Raw genomic sequence first — 20,245 nt, forward strand, 5'->3', positions numbered from 1 at the left:
ATCTTTTATTGGAAGCAATTGAGACATGTCATTATCCAATGTTCAATTGCGCACAATTTCAAAGCCAATTGGACCAAATATTACTGTTATAAATTAAAAAGAAAACATCCTTCAAAATGTACAAACATACAAAAATCTCAAACATTTAAAACAAATCTCGTAGTAACAGTAGTAGCAAAGCCGAAACACAAATCTTTGAAACTGAAATCGTTATAAGATAAAATATAGCTCACTGGAAACAGTTTCAGACCTGTGCTTACAGAGACTGAGCTATAAACAGACCAAAAACTAGTTTAAAAAATGACGAAGCTCAAAAACCAAAATAGTTTTGAAAACAAATATTTCCAAAAGCCAAAGGAGACTAAAAATTACAACAAAAAGCGATGGATTAGGTTGCAACACCTCAGGAAGCCAATTGGGCCTATTAATAATGAGACTGAGTCACGACCCTACAAAATAACAACAAATACATAAAGAAGCCAAAACTTCAAACAATTTTACGAGATCATAATGGTCAAGGCACTATAATTATAAGATGTTACCTGCAAGAACTGTACATCACCACTTTCTTCTCATCTTAACATCAACGAGTCTTCCTTTTAAAAGGAATAGGTAGACATAACAAAAAGAAACCCAAAAATCGAACAGTATAGAAATCTCGCCAATATTTTATAAAACTAAATGGTCGAAGCAATCAGTTACAACGTATAACCAGGCGCCAAAAAATGTTTGAACGAACAAAGTAATTGAGACTTTTTATTAGTGAGATTGAAATACATGGCGAGAAAAATGAAAGCAAAAAAAAAGAGACAATTGTAAAAAAATACTTTTTTGAAATTTAATTCAGAAGTCAATCAAAAAACAGCGAGAAACTTAATTCTTTACAGAGGGTTTTCCATTATACGTCCTGGGGATACAATTGAGACCTATCCTTATCAAGTATATGGCGTAAAACAACAAAAAGTAAGATAAACATAAGGCAAAAACAAAAAAAATCCAAAGAAAATTGCGAGATAACTGTGTCTCAGCCCAAAAAGCATTAACTATTCATTAAAAACAGTTAACATATCCAGATACGCTTTTCTCCAACACTTTGTATTTTTCATACTATGCTTTTTTAAATTGGTCTGTCAAAAATGTGCTAATTCGACAAGGAAACAAAATGAACTCATAAAATAAGCAACAATGCTAAAAAAAATGAAAACGAGTAGTATCAAAACAAAGAAACCATTAGTTGAAAATAAAAACAATACCAAAATTAATTTGCTACTCACAGGAAACTACTTGCCGTCTGTTTTTACTGAGACTGCACTCGAAGTTGAGAGAAATAAGATAAAATAGTGGCAACGTTCAAAAAATTACCGATATTTTCTTAAAAAAACAAATTCAAAGCCATAACAGACATTAGATAACAACTAAAAGAGTTTTCTAGGTTCATGATCCCTACTGAAAACCTAACTGGATCTTTGGTTGGCGACATTAAGCCATTGGGCTACAAAAAATAACAAATGAAAGCAAAATTCAAGTCCAAAAAAAATTTACGCAAACAATTGGCCAGAGCCATAAAAGCCATGAGCTAAACTCGGAAACCATTATATAGTCTCGTTGCGCCTCCTTTATCGTAAATAATATCTGTCATTAATTAAGCCATAATTTGAAATTATTGTCAGTAATTTGCATAAACATTTATATAGCGGAAGTTTTGAAAAACAAAGGTCGCGTCCCATTAAAACCTAAAAGCTTTTTTTATCGTAAGGATCCAAATTGAGATCAAGATCAGCCCAGATATTGTTGCGCATCTAACAAAACACTCAAATTGTTCAAATGGTTGCGAAATAAATTAATTCTTAATTAAAATTTTTCTTTTTTTTTGTCAAAAATAAATAACGCATTTTGTATAATTATCGAGTTTAAATTTGCATAAAAAACTGGCAAAACTATAATTGCAGAAGACTCTTAAATCCAGCGGGAGTGCAACTAACTCTTTTTTGAGCTTGAGAGGAATATCTTCGCAATTTTAAGGTATCTACCTCCAGCAAAATTAAATCAAGTGGGCTAAAAAAAGCAAATTTGGCCTCATTTTTGACGGAAAAAATCTGAATTTTGACACATTTAGCATTAATTCTAGCCAAAAAACTCGGATCGAACAGTTCAGCAACCCTTCTCTATCTTTAGCGATGAAATCAATAATACTACATTTAAAAATTTCAACATATTTTAGCAAAATTGTCAAAAATCGGTCAAAAATGCCGAAAATGTGAATAAAAACAGCTGAATTACGTTTAATGTTCAGAAAACTTTAAGCCTCGATAACTCCGTATAAAAAACGAAAATTGAAAAAATCTTTTTTTATTCCTTATTCTACGCTGGAGGGCCTAGAATGTAGCTTTGAATAGAATGTCTGAAATGAAGAGCAGCAGAAAAGGAGATAATCCATACGAGCGAGTATTTCAAAGCAACCAAGTATTTCAAAGCATCTCAAAATCTCAAAGCAACCAACTAGCGACTAACGTCGCGCAAATTGCTCTCGAGCGCGTAAACAAACTACACGCGAGCAGTCTTCGGTAGGAATCAGCTGAAGCTTAGGGATACTAGGATTAGGAGGATGGGGAAGGGTCAAACGATGAGGGCAGTTTTGGACGAGAGGGGGTCTTAACTCGCCAGGAGGAGGAGGGCGACTGGAGGGAGGTTAAATTCAGAACCGCCCTTCATACCATGAAATTGTTTCCTCAAAACAGTTTCGGCGAATCACCTACCTAGAGACTGGTAAGGCGTACAGCTCTAAAAGGAGCTCATCCACTTAATGCCCTCCAGGATTTACCTGTTTATACCGTTGTTGAGGAAGAAAGTTAAAAGGGTCAGACGGAAAAACTGCCAAACAGAAAATGACATAAAAAGATCAAAGGACTAATATAATTGCTACAAACTTTGTTGGAGAGCAATTAAATAGAAAGGACAAAGCATTGTTTTAAACAAAGACAGTCCTTGATATAAAAAATGGCTCAGCATTTTGTTACATAAAAATAAGAAACTGAGTACTTTTGTGACTAATCACACAAATTCGGATTTTCATAAATTCTGATAAACAAAAACTTTGGTTATGGCTAATGAAGTTAATCGGTGTAAATTAGATGGTAAAAAAATGTCAAGATTTCGTCTTTTGATCAGTTTCTTAAAAATCTTCAAAAATTTCAATCTGTAAAATGAAACATTTAAATTTGTGGAAAAAAATATCCTCTGATGATCTTATATTGTTCTGTTAACCGATTCTCGGAATTTTGAGAAATAGGGAGTCACCATTTCAAAAATTTTCAAATGTTTCGCGCATTGAAAATGTAGGTTTTAGTATGGGAAATTTCTTAATATTTTTGCACACAATTTGAGCTGCGCGCTCTGCATTCATTAAGCGGTTATTGAAATGAAACTTGTTATTTTTGTGCCCAAAAAAGATAACAGAACAATAAAATGTAGAAAAGCATTTTTATACCATGAATCTCTTGGTGTGGCTATACTTGAAAATCTCGAACTATTAAATACTCCATCAATTCTTTAAACGAGTTTGCCAATTAATACGGAATCTGTCATTCGCTAAATAACATTTTGTAAGCTACTTTTAAATGACTTACTTCAGGAATAAATACGTTCAAAACACTTCCAGTGGCCCGTGGATTTATCCAGCTACCTTTTCTGATTACAAGACATTAAGTCTGAACAAATCCAAATTTATTAGTCTCGCAGTTCGAATTCTTAACTTGAAACAAAATAAAATCCACATTTAAATGGGATACATGTTAGAATTACATTGATATTCAATTACAGCTGAGAATTGGATATCAAACAAATAACTGTTTGGTGAAGCATTGCAATAGCTAAAAATTTTGCTACGATTTCATATTCAACTTGAAATAATTTCCGCCTGTAGCAATTATGGCTAGTAAAGATAGCATGTAATCAAATTGGGTGACTACTATTCACAATCCATTTCGAAAAAAACAAACAACAGCGTGTAGTAGAGATCATTGTATTATATTGGATACATGAATTTTCACGTTCACAAAAATAAATTTCCCGAAATGGCCCCCTTTCTCTATGCTAGAATAAAAACATTCCCAGCTGACGTTTTTACATACCAATTATATGCTATGTAAACTTGAAAAATTATATGCTGTGCAATGATTACAAGGGATATATCCATACCTTCTAAACTATTACAAACAATAGTTATGCAATGTGAGGAAAACAAACAATATATTGATGGTACAGAAGTTGCGAACGGACATCGATCCAAATAATTCCAACGAATTGGGAACGACGAGGGAACGAATGAAAGCTCAAATGAGACAGCAGAAATTGCGTTTAAAGATTTGATTAGGATAATATAGGACATGAACTTTTGAAAAGTCACCAAAATCCCCGAGAGAATCAGATGATAGTAGTCACTGGCGCATCCCCAAAATTTCAGTTTAGTGGATTAATAAATTGGAGAAGTTTCCTGTTAAAAAATAATGATTATTACCCTGGAAGGCGCTTCTGTTCAAAAGACGGATCTATTTGCGCCAATGATGCAGAATCATCACAGTGATTTTCAATCGCATACAATTGTTTATTAGATAATAACCATAATCGCCTAAATAATAGTAGATGTATTTGAGTAATAGGTGTTTCCAATGCTAAAAAGTAAAAAGCATTAGCTTGTTCACCAAAAGCAGTTAATTGTCGTTAATAAAAATTTTGATACTGGGGTTGGTGAGTGAGAGGGGAATTGCATACTTTTTGAAATCGACCCAACAATCTTCATTTCATTTTTAGAACAACTAAAGAAACAAATTGAAAAAAGCATTCATGTCACATTGATTTAGTTTTAGAAGACATTATAGACATTTCGTATGACACTTTATTCACGTATGCATATCCAAATCGGAAAAATTTCATGTCTGATCTACTTACTTCATGTGAACACGTTTATGCGTTTTTTAAAATAACTTTCCGTAGCCTATTTAGCGACGAGAACTCTATCAGAACAAAAACGAGACTTTCACTTGAAACAAACGACTCAATATAAATGAGAATGAATCTACTTGTTTCGGAGTGTCCTTCGAAAAGTGATTGAAACAACAAAACACAACAAACTAGTTAACAAGTACATAAAATATCGCGCTTTTGTTACACCACTAATTCTCATTCATCAGCTGTCAAAGTTGAATAGCTAACGACAAGTTGTTAATAAAAAAGTAAATCAGTACAGTCCAAAAACAAGGTATATTCTAATGTTGAGAGAGTTTAAAATTCTTTAAAGTTTAAGAACAATTACAGGTAGCTGAATTGATTGTGAAGCATCTATACAAAACAAATTTATATGCCGACTCCGTATACATTTTCCGCCTGAAAAATTGAGAGCCGAAAATTGCAGTATGGTTAAAAGACTGTACAAATTTTAGGCCCGCTTTCTTGTTTAATTACAGCTGAGTAAAAAGGCTCGCCCAGTAATTTTATAAAACTATTCAGTCCCCTTCTCTACTGCAGCTTGCATCATTTTCGCAACTTCGAAAAAATCATCTTTAGGCGATCAACGAATTATCTCTCAAACTTTGAAATTGAATATTTGAACACAACTCTCCTGCTACACACCATTGCGTTAAAAGAAAAGAAACAAATAGCACACGCCTGCAAAAACTCAATTGAGGGTAGAAACTGATTGAAAAAACTAATGATTGGCATTACAGACAATTGCATCAGATCAGAACAACACAAGTACAAGAAATTTGTACGAGAAATTGATCACCCACAAAATTAAGAACTTTCCTCACGATTTTATGAAAACAGGCAAATAGTTTTAACTCAAAATACTGAAAGACAAAAATCAAAGAAGGCAGTAGGTCAAAATATCCCGGGATTTTTTCTTTTCAAAATGATAGCCAGAAAGAATGGTGTTGAAACAACTATTTGTCAGTTTTTGAGAAAAGTCTTGAAATTCTCAATGGGTGTTCAATTTAACGTACACCGGTTGGAAGGCAGGTAATTTTGGAAACAAAAAATTTGTAGCAGACACTGCACAAATTGCAAAATCTGAACATTCTTTTGTCTTAAAAAGTTACTGTCTTTCATTTTTATTGCAATATCAACCGGTTAGAAAAGGTTATTCGAAATAACTTGCTTCACTACTCAAGCGGCATTTCTACCGCCTGATAGAAAAACTTGCGCCGGCAGTTCTCCCGAATATTAACACAACATATGTATCGATATTTCATTATTATTCGCGTATGAAAAGGGGTAAATTTTACCACAGCTACTCATGCTTGAAGGCTGTAAAACAGACAAAATTGAAACTATTCAAGATATAATCCTAGATATGTCGCACAGACTGTTCAATTTGCATAATTCCTCCACTTGTTCAAGGAAACTGACGGTATTTTGCAACTGCTTACCATCTACTACTTAGCATCAAACAACAAACATATGCTATTCAACTGCTCATGCTTAATTGGTTTCAAAAGAACGGCCATTGCCTAAGTTGACCACTAATTTAAAAAATATGCCGCTTAACTGTAATAATTGATTCGAAAATGTAAAAATGTCCGAGAAAACAATTATCTTCCACATTCATTAGGCTAGCAAGGCACTAGCTTACTCCAAACTCGTTTCCCTTTCAACCGATCAATTTTCCAAAGTTTCTTTCTTTAGTAGACAATAGACATCTGTTGTAGCTTCTGTTTAATTAAACGACCTATAAGACAAACTTAGGGAAACAAGTGTAATTCAACAAATAAAGTTTTGTGAAAAAAATGAGGGCAAAAACGGGGACAAGCTCATTTTGGGTTTGTCCGATAACCTCAAAGGCATATTTTGGTTAGACTAAAAACCATTTATGATGAGTTTCCTACGAAAAAAATGGACATGCATGAAGATTATGGATTACTTATCAGGCAAAAACGCGCGTTTCAAAAACTGAGAACATGTAAGGTCAGCTATTTTTTGAGATTATATTTTATGTTTCCAGCGTTTCGCCGAAGTAAAAGCACCACATGACTCATTTTCGATTAATGCTGATCAGTTTTGATCACTATCAAATTTTATAAATTTTACATTTCCTTTCATTCCGTTTTTTACGACTATAAACAGCTGCAAACATTCTTTCGACCAGATAAAGATGTGACGAAAACTGCACAAAAATGTTACCAGTCAATTTGCTCAACTTCAGTTTCAACCACAAGGCTTCCATGAAATTTAAGAACGCTACAATAAATTTGGGAATAGCCCAACTATACAAAAAAACTAACATTTTTTTTGCTATTTAGAGCGCATTCTCTTTGCTCGTAAGGAAACATAAATGACATCCTTCCGAATCATATCGCATCAGCTCAAACTTGTGCCATTATTTTTTTTCTTGTCACTGCACAAAAGAGTTGTTCCCAGTTTTGACGTCTTTCCAGTTGTTGCGTTTGTTTGATACTGCGCCACAAACAAACAGTCTGTGCACAAGTCGTCTTGAATTAAAAATGAAATTTTCGGTGTATAATTATAAGGTTAATGGAAATCAGCAGTAGTGTATTTTATAGACATCGTTTATAACTCCCACTAAGCACAATTATTGTCACAGGTTTTTGTCCTTCTGATGATTTAAAATTATATTGGCAGGGCGAGTTCTGTTTCAATTTCTCCCAGAATCATGTCCACTCTCTTAAATTGTGGTCTTATAGTAATTACCTGTCTTGCAGATTCCCGGAATAGCTGCTAAAGAATAGACTTGCGTGCCGTATAGAGATAGAAACAGATACACATCTAAATTGAAAAAAAATCGATGCCGCTCAAAAAGCTAGGTTAAAAAAATCAGCGATAAATTAATAAAACTTGTTAGCATTCATTCCGCAGAAGCCTTTTATTAGGGACCTTTACTGCACATGTAAGTTCCTTTAACCTGAAACTAACTCAAATTAAACTTAAGTTTAAAAGTGCAAAAGTCATTTTTATTGAAAGAGGTAAGTCACGTATGATCAAAATCTAATCACGTAAATGATCTTAAAACCTTTGCAAGAGAGAGAGAGAGAGAGAGAGAGAGAGAGAGAGAATGAAAAATGACGTCACGCGCGCAAACTCCGTTAGTGAGAGGAAAAAGTCAATCAGAAAAATTGTCTTTTTCAGCTTTGCTGTGCGAAAAAATTTAAAACGAAAAAGAGCGTCAGACGACGAAATAAAAAATGAACAAGAGCACCGTAATATAGCTCCGCTCAGCTTACAATTTCGCAGCTATAAAAACGATCAAACGATCGCCCTATCCTCGGTAACGATGAGCTGCTGCACTTTGAAAAACTGACGTTTAAACTAAAATTCGAACTCACAACGGAATTAGCAATGCACTCAACACTCCCTACATTACTCGAAACACTGCGTACCTTAACATCTTATATGCGTGGGACTGAACATTTTTAAAGCAGAAGTTTTATCCGTTGTTTGAATCGGCAATCGAGCATGGTTTCTCGACATATGCGACATGCAGATAGAATTACAGAGCATAACAAGCAGGGTTTAGTGGTGTAACGGTCAAGCAGATTACCATACGCTGAAGATGTCAAAGTCATTGCCCATTTGCTACCAGCTTCTTGAAAGTCACATCTAGATCTTCACGTCAACTCTGAGATCTGTCTCTTGTTCGATGAATTTTCAAATAGATTGAAAAAGCATTCATTAAGAAACAAGGGAGGGGAGGGGTAAGCGGCCAAAATGGGACTAAGAAATTCAAACATAACCGACTAACGTCGGTACTCTCAAACGACAGGCGAGTGGTTGGCTTCGTCAGTAGCTAGCCACGGTTTATTGAACCAAGCGCTAACTTGATTCGACTCTTCAACTTTTAGTTTTCTAGCTTTGTTAGTAAACAAATCATATAGAAAACATGCAAAAATTTGCAAAATTTAAAAGAAAAGCTGCAATTTCTCAGTGAAAATGTTCAAAACTATTTTTTCTCTCTCGAGTTATGTCAAGTAACCCTTCTGCAAGACTTGAAAAAATTCGTTGGCCAGTAATGATAGTTAAACTCAGAAAAGGACAAAAACACTCAAAAATTTTGAAAACAATCGCAATTTTAAACAAAATCTTGCTAAAATTCAAGACATTAAAATCTTCAAAACCATTTCATTGTCTCATGAGACTATCCAGTATCACTATTTCAAGCTTTAATTAGTTTACTGGCTCAAAAACATCCATAAGATTGGACATAATAATTTTTCAAAAATTAAAAAAAAAATTAAACTTTAAAAAGTGCTCAAGCTGGAGTCATTAAAATATTGATAACAATTCCATAAATCTAGAAACTATGCGACATATTTTCATGAAGCCTTGGAGGAGGTCCCTAGGACCCTGGTTCCAGAAAAAATGATAAAAAGTCAAAAAGATTAAAAAAACTTGAAAAAAGTGCAAATTATTTTAAAAATAGCTGATCTTAAAATCTTGAAAAACCTTCCAATACATCTGGAAGCTATGCAGTATCCTAGGCTCAAACTCTAGAGGAGGCTATGTGGCTGTTCAGGTTGGAAAAACCACGAAAAGTAAAAAAAAATTCAAAAAACTTGAAAATAAGAAGTTGCAAAAAAAACTGCTAAAATTTGTGATAAAAGTTGTAAAACCTGAATAAATGACAATAATAACAAGTAAACTGATAATAGCAATAATAAACTCACAATAAATGTTAAAAAAAATTAATGGCAAGTTTTGTCAAAAAAATTCTGAAATTCGTGGTGTTGAAATCCGAAAAAACAATTCATTACATTTAGAAATTAAACAGTACCTACTTTGAACCCTAGAGGAGGTTTCTCGAGTCTTGAGGCTGGAGAAACCTAAAAACCTACAAAAACTTGAAAAAATGCAAATTTTGTCAAAAAAAAAGATAAAATTTGTCATAATAAAAAAATGAAAGCTATTCTATGGCAAATAAAATTGTTTCAGTAACGTTTTCTGGCCCCCGCGTCCGCAAAGAAAAGGATAATAAAAAATAAATGTCAACAAATTGGAAAAATCTGCACGTTTAGTAGAAAAAAAGGCTAAATTTTGTGATGTTAAAATGTTGAAACCATTCCACTACCACTAGAAACTATGCAGTAACCTAATATAAAACACTAGAGGAGGTTTCTTGACACCAAGGGCTGAAAATCACAAAAAATGACGAAAATTTTCAAAAAACTTTAAAAAATTTGTGAAAACTAGCGATCCGTTGTTCGTCAGTAGCCACGGGAGGTGGGGGTGTAGACCGGGGGTCTGATGGGGAAGGGGTGGGCAACAGTGGCGTGGGGGGCAAGGGCGCGGTGAGGGGGTGGGGGCAATATGGGGGGGGGGGGGTCAACAGTGGGGGTGCCATCAACCTCTAAGAACCGCCCTTCACACCATAATTATAAGTCTCCAAAACAGTTTGAGCTGAAACGGAGCTGAAAGGCTCTAAGAGCACTTAATGCCCGCTGGGCGCTACCTGTTTATCCCGTTTTTGAGGACGAAAAGTCAAAAGCGTCAGACGAAAAATCGGTCAAGCGAAAAATCGCATAAAAAAGACCGACAGGACTAATAAAATTGCTACAAACTTCGTTTGAGAGCAACAAATAATGGGCTTCAAATTACCACATAAGAGGTTAATATATACCACTATTAAGATTTAAAGTGAAAAATGGCACCAGTTTCGGGGCACTTTCATTCGCCTTTGAGCATTAAATTGCCGCCGATTGAGTTCAACTGCTTGAAATTGTGATTGAGAGGGAATTTTAGATTACGCAAAAAGTCATGGGCGTAAAAGTCACTCGAAAAGTCGAAACGGTCAAGCGAAAATTTTGCATGAAAAGACACTCACGTTTACAATAATGGCTTCTCTACGAGATCGATTAATAAAAAATACTAACACTAATACTAGAATTACTTATACTTTATAATCCTGCTTATTTGCAGGAGACTCGATAAAAGCAGATGAAATCGACTACTGAATCATTTACAACAGATTTGATTAAATAAATATAATTGGCAAAATACAAAACTAAATAATACCAAACAAGGACCAGCAATAAGCTTCAGTTGTTCGGCATAAGTTGCCGTTTACGATTCAGAAAAACAATATGAACCTCGAAAACTGTGATGGTCAAAGGATCAGCGAGCTGAAATATTCGCACGGGTTGGTAGACAGGATAAAAAACAGCTTATTTGGTTCGTGAAAAAGCAACCAAGGTTCAAAAAATGAGCAAGATGTTTCCAAAATTTGGTTTTTGCATTTTTCACTTCCCGAGATATCGCAATAAGACGTATTGTATGTTTGAACATTTAAATCATAAATAAAACAATCACTAAGTCAAATAGTTTGACAAATGCTTATCTTTCGTTGACACTCAGAACTCAATTATTTAAAGAACTCCTCAAAATTTAAACAAAGAAAAATTTATTTCATGTTCTATAAATTTTTGCTACAGAAATTATGGTAAGACATTATTGAGCATTGAGCGTAACAGTTTCTATAGCTACCTAGATATTAAAAGAAAGATGATTTCTATTTCGTTTTAAATCAATTTTTGAACAGTGAGTGAGCACATCAGATATTATGTTTACGCAAATACGAACGGAATATGTGTTCTTAAATTTTCGCCAAGCAAAAACAACTGCCTTTGAATAAAACAAAAAAAATTTTTGAAAAAAAAGAAGATTTATATTCCCGTTTTTAATTGCTTTGGTGAGCCATGACAGCCTTAAAGAATGAGTTGGTGTGATATTGAAGGAAAATATCACGCATTAGAGGGGTAAGACAACAAAATCGATTTTCTGCTTGTGTACTCTATACCCAAACGGTGACCTCTTCTTGCCCTAATAGTTAATTTCCTAGACCTTTCAAAAAAGAAAGCAATTGATTCCCAAAACTTGGGTTTTGAGATATTTGTCAGCAACTGTTAAAAAACGGTTTCGCGCAAAATTCTCAAATAAAGGATAAGTTTGGACAGTTTTGCTAATGTCATTTTTACCAAAATTACACTAGTTTACAGCTGGATTAAAAAAAGTCGTCATATTGGCTTCAGGATTGTTGTTCTGCACAATTTTTAAACTTTGGGAAAAAGAAAAAAAAACATTTTCTTCCTTTTCAGTGCATTTTCCGGGGCTTCGATTTATTTGAATTTGTTGCTTGTGTGGTTAGCTGGCTCCCTCTTTCAAAAAGTGAATCTAGCTAATCATGAACGGACAGATATTGCAAAAAATAGTAGGTTTTATGCGTTTTTTCTTAGATGAATACAGTGTAGAGGGTCTTGTTTCTCCACCTCTTCTGGACACAGAGGTAAAAGTTCTGGACACAGTGACCCCCTAATTTTAAACGAGTCAGCGATTTGGCGGGTAATGGCAGAACAGTGAGAAAAGTTGGGTGACTCGTACAGCAGTTTTTTTGCTCCTATGTTACCACGCGTATTTCTTAAGCAAGGTTAAGTGACAGCGTCAATGTGTTATTTCAAACTATTCATTTTCATTTCGAAAAGCAGACGCTCATCTTGAAAAACACCATAAATAAATCCTAAAGACTTCATGAATTCCATAACCTATACTGACTTCGCAATGAACGAATGCGACCCAAGCTAATACTGAATTTTCATTATTATTCTTCCTTTATTTCCCGCATGTTTATTGCTGCAAGGACATTAAACACACACCCAATCACATGCAAGGCTGCCGCATATTAGCGACGGCGGATATAGGACAGCGGTGATTTAGAAATAATGCACTAAGTCTAACGGACGGATGAAAATTGAAGGATGTACAAAATAACCTAAATGCTATCACGTAGCAAATAAATTCACCAAACCCAGCACCACAAATTATTGTGAAATTTGTGAAAACATATGGTCCTAAACTTATCCATCGCTTCGTCAATCGATACATATAACTAGCCATATCAGAGATAAATCTGACATTATTCACTTGAAATTTTTTGAAGAGCAGAGATGATCCGGGCTTAGTGTCAACAATTGACAATCAAAGATTTATCATTAAACAAGGTGATCAGATCTAAAAGGATCTAGACAGACACACAAAAAGCAAAAGTTCTATTTGCAGTTGAGGTGTTATTCATCTGACTTTCTCCCTTGATCTGACCTTCGAGGGAGAATTGCAAAAGTTCGAATGCACCATAGCTCGCTCAACCATAATTTGAGCCGACAGACTCCATTAGGATAATCAACGAAATAACTCAAAGCAATTGAGCCATTCGATGGAAATATAGGGTAATTCAGAAGGTTTCTATATTTGACAGAAAACGAAACTCGAATTATGTTAGTTCGAGCTCACTTTCCAACAGAAATATAATTTGCCAAAGATTCAGTGTCAATCAAAATTGGCCCAATTTTACTCTTATTTTAACCCCTTCAGTTACGACTGCAGTTTATCATCTAACTCATTTTTTTCATGTGCGCACATCACCCACTTTTAACATTTTCATTTCACTGATCAGTTTCATCTCGAAAGAAAAAGTAATTATATTAATCAGTCGTTTAATCATGGTTAAATTTACCTGTTCATAGTTCAATTTGATTAAGGAGATCTTAATTTGATTTCCTTATTTATTCCAAGATAGGGATTTCTCTTCACACTATCTTTACTTCTATCCTTATCCGCGGATAATTTTTTTATCGTTATCAACAGTGAATTTTGAACGAATGAGAAGCCGCTATCAATAGAAAGCAATGGTCATCAAATAAGGGTTTAATAATAATAGATTGACCTTAGAGTCCGAAAAATAAAACATTTCAGAAGAATACATAACACAGATAAATCAGAAAACATCGACGCTACCAGGACGCTGTTGAACCTTTATGTTTCGTTTCCAAGCGCCCATTGGAAGCATTTTGCAAAAAAAACAGAAATATCAAAACCCTCTAACGTGAGCTAATTTATACATAGCGAAGATGTATACCAGATAATGCCAACTATAGATTTGGTTGAAATACTCAGTGAACATAATCTACCGCAATTTTGATAATTAATGGAGCAAAACAATTAAAATTAAAAACTAACTAACAAGATTAGATATGCTAATTTTGATGCAAATATTTTCAGATTATTTATCAACTTCACTTATAAATAAGAAGTTATTCCCGCTATTTTACTAATTTTATGTAGTCATTAATATTTTTAAGATAACTTGCGGCAAAAATGACCCTCCAGTAAAAAAAAACCCTTGTTGCAGACTCTCCAGCATTCTAGCATTACTTAAGACAGCCAAGTGGTAAGCGCAAGAGCAAACTAAAAACAATCCTTCGGAGAAAGCGCTGTCAAGCAAAAGCAAGTGGGGACTGTAATATACTATAGCCTGTTTAAATTCCAGTAGGAAAAACAATGAGAATTTTTGGTGTTCGGTCAACGCAAGCAACATTTGGTCAAAACTCTCATTAAACATCATTTATTGCAAAAAATGACCTATTCCACCTTTGAATATTGATACGCTAAGACGAACCTAATAAGGAAACAAAAAATTTAATAATTTGTCCATGGAGGAATAATTTTTAAAATATTCCACAGAAGTAACAATTTAATGACCCCGAGATTTTATCATTTTACTACTATTTTTTGGAAAAATGAAATCGGTCACACAAATTGGCTGCGCGACAAATCACATCAAAACTCATAATCAAAACGTGACTGACTGATTTTGGAATACTGACTCTCAAACGAAGGGTGACGAAGGTTATTGTAGTCTGCATAAAAGGGTGGGGGGTTTTCAACTTCCCTCGGCGCTTAATATAACACAGTCAATGTTAGCACAGTTTACTATGGACAGCAAATATGATGCATGATGATTAATTAAAAACGTTCCAATTCAATTTTTTGCCACTAAACTGCTGTCGATGAGTCCTTTCATTTGAGACGCTCCTGAAAATGAATAAAATCGTTCTCGATGAAGCGCGATAAAAAAAAACTCGAAAAAAATACAACATCAATTCGGCGACCAAAGTAAACTCTACTCAAAATAAACTTACTAACTTATTAGCAAAATGCAAAAAGGCGGGTACTTATAATAAACAAAATATGTAACATTGCACATTTATGAAATAATGAAAGCAAAGTTAAAACTGAATTATTTCGAAGCTAATGTTCTTCTATAGAAAATGACTGGGATGGAAGTTCCTTAAATCCATCAAGAAATCATCAACAAAAAGCTTTTGTATATATTTTTTAATTCCTTTTGTGCTTTATTGAATCTTAAATGAAATGGAATTTTCTAATGTAGAAGAATGCCACGATGAACAAAGAATTTTCGGCCATATCTTAAGAACACTGATGACAAAAATAACAAATGCTAGTCTATGTCGCTAGCTTAAGTCGCGGAAGCTACTTTAGAGAGTCATTCAAAACCATTTATGAAGTTGGAATAATCAATTATTGAAGGAATTAAAAGATGTTGCTATTTAACCGTTTTCACGAAATTGCAAAAAAAATGGTCACATCAAATTTGAACTCCTGACTTCAAATCACAAACTTTTAAGTTTTTCCCAATTTTTACGCACCTCGACTCAATCTAAGCTCAAAATACTTCAAGTTGCACTCCATGAGGTATTTTTAAGTCTCACAACTAGCGAACACTTCAAATTATACCTCAAAAACTTTCGCATGAAAATTAAGGCCCGGAAAGACATCATTAAAAACTTACCATTTCCATTCAGATGCTTTAGTTTTAGTGTAAGTAAAAATAGCTTCAGGAATAAGTAAAAGTGCAAAGACGGATAATGGCAATGTCTTTGGAAGGGGCTGTACCGATAGCCCCCTCACTATCAACAACGTCACGTGGAACACGACCAGGCATCTCGCCAAAATTGTTTCGACCAGAGGCAAAAGCCTGGAGAATATCGAGACTGGCTGCTTTATTTCATTATCCATAGGTGGCTATTTGTTCAAAGCAATCACTTCAAAAAGCGAAATCACATTTTCAGTAGTGGGTTCGTAGGGTCGGCAGATAAATTTTATCTCTCAAAATAAACATTTGATAAGACAACTGGAAATAGATATAACAAAAAATGGTTATTTGTGTTGATTTAAATAAACACGTATCGCAATAAAAGTTGGCAAAATTTCACCAGGAGGCGACCTGAAAGCAAATAGTAAAAATCTCAAGATTGAGATTAAATTATAAACCTTTCCACTCTTTCAGGGGCTAAAATTGAAACCCGAATAACACCAACTGGGCTGAAGTGGAAATAAATTTGATTACCAAGCGGGGACTAAGCAGGAAAAAGTGCGTAAAGCTGACACAACTTTGTCAATTTATACTCTCACAATCGCGGTTGCGAAACAGCACTTTATATTAAAGCATCGCAACCCAGACCACAAACAACCCAAACTATATAACCCTAATTTAACGCTTTATTCATGCTCGAATAATCAACAATGATTCCCAATTTCATTTTTCAATTAGGCAAAACATGCCAATTAATTAACCAGACAAAATAAATTGACTTTAAGTTTACTGATAATTAAAACCAGCGTGAAGAAAAACTGGTTAAAATACTCCGAAGCTAACAAAAAATAACTTTCAAAATTAATTGATGTGACGGTATATACTGAACTACTGTTGTAAAACGAAGCCAAATTTGAAGTACAATTGTAAAAATTAATGAAAAACAGCGTAGCAGTGATAAATTTAATGATATTAAATATATAACCAGTACCTCATATTAACACTAAAATAGTTAGAACTATACTAGACCAAAGAGCTGAGATTTTTCCAAAATACACTCAAAAATTCTTTTGAACATATGTTCCCATTGGAACCAATTCAGAGGACAAATCCAGCTTTCAATTTAAAAATGTTGTCTACTGTTATTCTGATAGAGTACCACTATTACTACTACTAGTACTACTACCAGCAGTAGTAGCGGTGAAGGTGGTTGCGTATCACTACCGATGGTGTACTTGGTGGCAGTATAGAAGCATAATTGAAATATACGCAAAATAACAAATAGTTAGTGCCGCTATAAACAAACACTGAACAGTTGATTCCAAAATGGTGAACCGAAGACAGCAACACAAAGGGAATAACTAGAAATATTTCTGACCAATGAGTGCTCGACGATTCAATGCCAAAGCATTCTTTCAACTTCTACCATATTTCAAAATATACTCCAACTCCGTGGCCTAAATTTTTAGTTAGCTGGGGGAGGGGGGAACGGGGAGTTTCGGTTGCTTCTATTCAAAGAAATTATTTGAACAAGCACAGCTATAGGGTCTCAAATAAAAGCCGTACATGTGTTGCGCTAGTTATTTCAGCCGCTTCCGCGACGTTAATTTTCTCAACACTGCTGCCTACAATCGTAGATCGAAATATATTTGTTATTCCAAACAAACTTTTCCTTCAAGTAAACAAAGCGGAGTTATACACGTGGGTATGTACATCAAAGGCTACATAAACATACAAAATGGACAGATGAAATCACTACCTTTTGCGGTTTCAAGGTTCAAATAATCGATAAGAATAACAAACAAACATTAAGAATCTCGATGATTGACCGGTTATCACGGGGAGTATTAAGCAATCAGTCGCTACTAATGCTGTCATGACAATGTCAAGGTCTTTCTTTTTCACAACACTTTATTTGAACTGGAGATTTTTGCCCCGAGAAAACTGCCTTCTTTATGAATTAATCTTCAATTAATATTATGCCCGACGTATGATATTGATAAGGAAATGTCCCAAAACCAAAAAGAATTATCAGTCCTTGATCATAAGATGAATCTATTCTGTTTCGAATCAAACTATGTTATTATATTGCACGTTACTACGTAAAAGTTAGCACGTGCGCCTGGGGGCGTAAAAGTTATATGACCACTAAACTGGGGGTGGGGTCGTGGGCAGGATAGATCCATTAAGATTTCAAGATTTAAAAATTATGAGACAGAACCCCCCCCCCCCCCCCAACATGCTATTCTTATGGTAATTGCGGGCTATGCTATACGTTAAATGACCACTAAGATTGAGTCCGGGGGAGGGTTACAAAGGAAAAAACCAAAAATTCTTTCCTCTTTAATAGTTGGCAGCTTGTGAAATTCAACTATAAGCATATCAGTCAAAGTTGGTAGAATCATTTTAATTGATATTATTGTAGCTATTTACTCCATTGAACTGAGAATTTTATTGATGTTAATTTTGGCAATCTGAGAACCAGATCTTATTTGATGTCTTGAGTTGGTCGCAAATCGAGAAATTAAATCCTTCTTTCTTTCTTTCGTTCTTCCAAATCGTTTTATTAGTGGACTAATCTTGACGATAAAATTAACTAAAATCAACCCCAGGGAATGATAAATTTGGGTGCAGCCAGCGGGTCAACAGACCATATCCCATTATGTCTACAGAAACGGAGGCATTGAAGTACTGTCAAAAAACTCGGGCAATTCCAACTGCTCTGTAACGCAGTGTCTCATGGTAAGCCAACAGTAACGTTGGTACATCACATTAGTTGAACATCAGTTTGATGTGATAATCAGTAAAAAAAAACTAAAAACCGAGATTGTTGCATTAAACAACTTTAAATAATTCCACAAACACAGATTTCTTAACAAAAATTGAACATTTGAATTCATTTTGAGGAAAAACAAAAATTGCATGCCATAAGGACGCAGAACAAGCTGTTAAAGCTTTATCAAGCGCCCCGGTAAAAAAACAATAATGATAATTCAAAGTCATCAAAAGAATAAGCTCACTAAGTCGCGATTATCACGAATATATTTTCGCAAAATTATTTCAAATATTCAATGTTCTTATATCAAACATAATTTCACAAGTCGTTACTACTCAAAGAGGGCAACTGTGTAGGGAAGCATGGGTTACGTGACTCCGATCAAATCACTCACAAAATCTGTCATTCGTTCAGATCCTCCCAGCTGTTTCTAGATGTAAGTTAGAATTTGGAAGTGCTTTTAGCGGAGTCACATGAATTTGCTAGAGACTCGTTTTGCCAGTCAAAATAATCAATTTCTAAAATGTCTAAAATAAAACTTGTCAACCGCTTACACTTCAGCCGAACCAAAAGTCAAAATGTTGCACGCAATGCTCTCGAAAGACAGGCAGGCGGTCAAGCTTAAGTTGTAGTCAGCTTCATATCCTGGGAGAGATATATAGTAAGAGCCTTAAATAATGTTACTTGAGCTTATTTTAGACTAAGATTGTAGGTATAAATATAGCCAGAGGACTCTGAAAACGAATCGCAGTTGACCTCAACTAAAGCTACAGAATCCTAATTCGAAGTAAGCACCTGTATTAGAACAATCCATCGTGATGTTGAATGCAACTTTGGATAAAAACATCGTTTCAATAACACCTAAATTTCTTAATAAAACATAGCCGGCAAATTGCCAGAAAATAGCAGCCGTTGACGCGCTTAAAGCAACAAATCGGAATTGAAACAGGAAAAAAAGAAGAGATAAATTGAACGAACTTTTTTGCCTTTTTTTCAGTGTCAGTGTTCTAATTTGGCATGCAGTTTCATTTGGATTCTAAAACTAAACTTAAATCAACTTTTAAACTGAAAGCTGTTAAGCTTAATAGCAATGTCAGCTAGCAGTGGCTCTAACGAATTCTGATATCCTAATGCACTATTACTTAATGACCGGGCTTTATCGGCTTATCCTGTTTCTTTTGATTTTGCTTTTTTGACACTCACCGTATTCACAGTGCGTAATTCAATGAGTGAAAGAATTTAAAATCCATTCAGTTGAAATAGTGAGTGAGGCAAGTCAGAAGTCAAACGTGAAAATCATGACCTATGTTAGAACAAAAACGTGATCAAAAGGTATAGCGAATTAAAAAACATAGCAGGACAAGTCCTGACGTACAATTCAAAAAATTTTCATTGACTAAACAGAAAACTAGACCTAGAAAGGACTATGAATGGATTGGAAAAACCATTTAGAAAAAAATCCGATCTAAAAAATCGAAAAAACAGTAAAAATCAAAGTGAAATTGCCGCATGTGAACAAAAAACCACTAGCGAGAAAGCGAATTTTTGTTCAAACACCGTTTTCTCACTCTGCTTTAAATTTGGAGCGAAAAAATTTCACGCCGCAAAACCACTCGCTTTTTCGCTCCACTTCCTGTTTCGGCGTGACCAAAATCACTACTCCAATTTGACTTCAAAAATCATGAAAATGTGTGAACAGATCTTAAAAAAAAGACAGCGCCCCAATACAATTCAAATTCTTTAAATTGTAAAAACATCGCAGGACAAGTCCTTTTACAATTTAAAGAAGTTTCATTGAT

The 20,245-nt window shown here is 34.5% G+C and overlaps 1 protein-coding gene across 3 annotated transcripts in view; it reads right to left on the reverse strand.

The window, feature by feature from the left end:
* LOC142343186 (uncharacterized) overlaps positions 1-20,245 on the reverse strand; it is a 145,706-nt gene that overhangs the window by 109,822 nt on the left and 15,639 nt on the right. Inside the window, exon 1 of one of the 3 annotated variants that reach the window (XM_075394901.1) lies at positions 15,647-17,053. The exons of the other annotated variants lie outside the window; for them this stretch is intronic. Within the exon in view, the coding sequence (XP_075251016.1) occupies positions 15,647-15,873 (227 nt within the window). The 5' untranslated portion in view covers positions 15,874-17,053. Of the gene's footprint in view, positions 1-15,646; positions 17,054-20,245 lie in introns of those variants that run through there. 3 annotated transcript variants of the gene reach the window in all.

This window comes from Convolutriloba macropyga, chromosome 7 (genome assembly GCF_964194025.1).
Source record: "Convolutriloba macropyga chromosome 7, txConMacr16.3, whole genome shotgun sequence".
In the NCBI taxonomy this organism is placed as follows: Eukaryota; Metazoa; Xenacoelomorpha; order Acoela; family Convolutidae; genus Convolutriloba; species Convolutriloba macropyga.